General features: G+C 39.8%; 1 protein-coding gene across 1 annotated transcript in view; it reads left to right on the top strand.

The window, feature by feature from the left end:
- Positions 1 to 5,000, top strand: part of tfr2 (transferrin receptor 2) — a gene marked incomplete at its 5' end in the record, with an annotated part of 39,850 nt that overhangs the window by 28,960 nt on the left and 5,890 nt on the right. The window contains one exon of the mRNA XM_028572713.1: positions 48 to 132. Coding sequence (XP_028428514.1) covers positions 48 to 132 — 85 coding nt within the window. The remainder of the gene's footprint in view (positions 1 to 47; positions 133 to 5,000) is intronic.

Raw genomic sequence — 5,000 nt, 5'->3', positions numbered from 1 at the left:
CTTCTTCTTCTTCTTCTTCTTCTTCTTCTTCTTCTTCTTCTTCTCAGTATGAAGCCACTGTACCTGAACAGCGGAGCGTACAGCTTCACAGCGTTCGCAGGAGTTCCAGCTGTGGAGCTGCGGTTCACCGAGGTAAACTTCTTCTTCTGTAACCACACACTCTAAACAACAATAAGCACCGTACTTCACACTCTAAACAACAATAAGCCCGGTACTACACACTCTAAACAACAATAAGCCTGGTACTACACACTCTAAACAACAATAAGCCCGGTACTACACACTGTAAACAACAATAAGCACCGTACTTCACACTCTAAACAACAATAAGCACCGTACTTCACACTCTAAACAACAATAAGCCCGGTACTACACACTCTAAACAACAATAAGCCTGGTACTACACACTCTAAACAACAATAAGCCCGGTACTACACACTGTAAACAACAATAAGCACCGTACTTCACACTCTAAACAACAATAAGCCCGGTACTACACACTGTAAACAACAATAAGCCCGGTACTACACACTGTAAACAACAATAAGCCTGGTACTACACACTCTAAACAACAATAAGCCCGGTACTACACACTCTAAACAACAATAAGCCCGGTAAACAACAATAAGCCTCTAAACAAACAATAAGCACCGTACTTCACACTCTAAACAACAATAAGCCCGGTACTACACACTGTAAACAACAATAAGCCCGGTACTACACACTGTAAACAACAATAAGCCTGGTACTACACACTCTAAACAACAATAAGCCCGGTACTACACACTCTAAACAACAATAAGCCCGGTACTACACACTTTAAACAACAATAAGCACCGTACTTCACACTCTAAACAACAATAAGCCCGGTACTACACACTGTAAACAACAATAAGCCCGGTACTACACACTGTAAACAACAATAAGCTAGGTACTACACACTGTAAACAACAATAAGCCCGGTACTACACACTGTAACAATAAGCCCGGTACTACACACTGTAACAATAAGCCTGGTACTACACACTGTAACAATAAGCCTGGTACTACACACTGTAACAATAAGCCTGGTACTACACACTGTAAACAACAATAAGCCTGGTACTACACACTGTAAACAACAATAAGCCCGGTACTACACACTCTAAACAACAATAAGCCTGGTACTACACACTGTAACAATAAGCCTGGTACTACACACTGTAAACAACAATAAGCCCGGTACTACACACTGTAAACAACAATAAGCCCGGTGTAAACAAACAACAATAAGCCCGGTACTACACACTCTAAACAACAATAAGCCTGGTACTACACGCTGTAACAATAAGCCTGGTACTACACACTCTAAACAACAATAAGCCCGGTACTACACACTGTAACAATAAGCCTGGTACTACACACTGTAACAATAAGCCTGGTACTACACACTGTAAACAACAATAAGCCTGGTGTACTACACACTAAACAACAATAAGCCTGGTACACTACAACAATACACTGTAAACAACAATAAGCCCGGTACTACACACTGTAACAATAAGCCTAGGTACTACACACTGTAACAATAAGCCTGGTACTACACACTGTAAACAACAATAAGCCTGGTACTACACACTGTAAACAACAATAAGCCTGGTACTACACACTGTAACAATAAGCCTGGTACTACACACTGTAACAATAAGCCTGGTACTACACACTGTAAACAACAATAAGCCTGGTACTACACACTGTAACAATAAGCCTGGTACTACACACTGTAAACAACAATAAGCCTGGTACTACACACTGTAACAATAAGCCTGGTACTACACACTGTAAACAACAATAAGCCCGGTACTACACACCTGGTGTAAACAACAATAAGCCTGGTACTACACACTGTAAACAACAATAAGCCTGGTACTACACACTGTAAACAACAATAAGGTACCACTGTAACAATACTACACACTGTAACAATAAGCCTGGTACTACACACTGTAACAATAAGCCTGGTACAATAAACCTGGTACTACACACTGTAAACAACAATAAGCCTGGTACTACACACTGTAAACAACAATAAGCCTGGTACTACACACTGTAAACAACAATAAGCCTGGTACTACACACTGTAACAATAAGCCTGGTACTACACACTGTAACAATAAGCCTGGTACTACACACTGTAACAATAAGCCTGGTACTACACACTGTAAACAACAATAAGCCCGGTACTACACACTGTAAACAACAATAAGCCTGGTACTACACACTGTAAACAACAATAAGCCTGGTACTACACACTCTAAACAACAATAAGCCCGGTACTACACACTGTAAACAACAATAAGCCTGGTACTACACACTGTAAACAACAATAAGCCCGGTACTACACACTCTAAACAACAATAAGCCTGGTACTACACACTGTAACAATAAGCCTGGTACTACACACTGTAAACAACAATAAGCCTGGTACTACACACTCTAAACAACAATAAGCCCGGTACTACACACTGTAACAATAAGCCTGGTACTACACACTGTAACAATAAGCCTGGTACTACACTAAACAACAATAAGCCTGGTACTACACACTGTAACAATAAGCCTGGTACTACACACTGTAAACAACAATAAGCCTGGTACTACACACTGTAACAATAAGCCTGGTACTACACAACAATAAGCCTGGTACTACTTCTAAAACAACAATAAGCCGGTTACTACACACTGTAAACAACAATAAGCCTAGGTACTACACACTACACACTAACAATAAGCCTGGTACTACTTCTCTTTATACACCTACTTCTCTTTATACACCTACTTAACAATAAACCACCTACTTCTCGTTATACACCTACTTCTCGTTATACACCTACTTCTGTCTACACCTCTTCTTTATACACCTACTTCTAAACACCTACTTCTGGTTTAAACACCTACTTCTTACACACCTACTTCTCGTTACACACCTACTTCTCGTTACACACCTACTTCTCGTTACACACCTACTTCTCGTTATACACCTACTTCTCGTTATACACCTACTTCTCGTTATACACCTACTTCTCGTTAAACACCTACTTCTCGTTATACACACCTACTTCTCGTTACACACCTACTTCTCGTTATACACCTACTTCTCTTTATACACCTACTTCTCGTTATACACCTACTTCTCGTTAACACACCTACTTCTCGTTATACACCTACTTCTCGTTAAACACCTACTTCTCTTTATACACCTACTTCTCGTTAAACACCTACTTCTCGTTATACACCTACTTCTCGTTACACACCTACTTCTCTTTATACACCTACTTCTCTTTATACACCTACTTCTCGTTACACACCTACTTCTCGTTACACACCTACTTCTCGTTATACACCTACTTCTCTTTACACACCTACTTCTCGTTATACACCTACTTCTCGTTATACACCTACTTCTCGTTATACACCTACTTCTCGTTATACACACCTACTTCTCGTTACACACCTACTTCTCGTTACACACCTACTTATCGTTACACACCTACTTATCGTTACACACCTACTTCTCGTTACACACCTACTTCTCGTTATACACCTACTTCTCGTTATACACCTACTTCTGGGTTACATTCTCTTTATACACCTACTTCTCTTTATACACCTTTATGCACACCTACTTCTCGTTACACACCTACTTCTCGTTACACACCTACTTCTCTTTATTACACCTACTTCTCTTTATACACCTACTTCTCTCGTTTATACACCTACTTCTCGTTACACACCTGCTACTTCTTCGTTTTTACACCTACTTCTCATTTACACACCTACTTATCCTACTTACACACCTGCTTCTCGTTACACCTTTCTCGTTACACACCTGCTTCTCTTTTACACCTATTTTCTCTTTATACCCTATTTCTATTACACACCTACTTCTCGTTACCTGCTTTTTTACTTGTCGTTACACACCTGCTTATTTTCGTTACACCCTACTTATCGTTACACACCTACTTCTCGTTACACACCTGCTTCTCGTTACACACCTACTTATTGTTACACACCTACTTCTCTTTATACACCTACTTCTCGTTTACACACCTACTTCTCGATTACACACCTACTTCTCTTTATACACCTACTTCTCTTTATGCACACCTACTTATCGTTACACACCTACTTATCGTTTACACACCTACTTATCGTTACACACCTACTTCTAGGTTACACACCTACTTCTCTTTTACACACCTACTTCTAGTTATACACCTACTTTCTTTATACACCTACCTCTGGTTACACACCTACTTCTCGTTACACACCTACTTCTCGTTACACACCTACTTCTCGTTTACACACCTACTTATCGTTACACACCTGCTTCTCTTTATACACCTACTTCTCGTTTATACACCTACTTATCTTTATACACCTGCTTCTCGTTACACACCTACTTCTCTTTACACCTACTTCTTGTTTATACACCTACTTCTCTTTACACACCTACTTCTGGTTACACACCTGCTTATGGATTTACACCTACTTACTTCTCTTTATACACCCTACTTCTTGTTACACACCTGCTTCTGGTTACACACCTACTTCTCTTTACACACCTACTTCTCTTTATACACCTACTTCTCGTTACACACCTACTTCTCGTTATACACCTACTTCTCTTTATACACCTACTTCTCTTTATACACCTACTTATCGTTACACACCTACTTCTCGTTACACACCTACTTCTCGTTACACACCTACTTCTGGATATACACCTACCCTTACACACTCTTTATACCCTACTTTCTCTTTATACACCTATTTCTCTTTATACACCTACTTCTCGTTTACACACCTACTTATCAATTACACACCTACTTATCGTTTTTCACCTACTTATCGTTATACACCCTACTTCTCGTTATACACCTACTTCTCGTTATACACCTACTTCTCGTTTGCACCCTTTATCGTTATGCACCTACTTCTCTTTATACACCTGCTTCTCA

This window comes from Perca flavescens, unplaced genomic scaffold, assembly GCF_004354835.1.
Source record: "Perca flavescens isolate YP-PL-M2 unplaced genomic scaffold, PFLA_1.0 EPR50_1.1_unplaced_scaf_49, whole genome shotgun sequence".
Taxonomy (NCBI): Eukaryota; Metazoa; Chordata; class Actinopteri; order Perciformes; family Percidae; genus Perca; species Perca flavescens.
The sequence above is the reverse complement of the archived record's forward strand: the minus strand, read 5'-3'. Positions and strand labels throughout refer to the sequence as shown.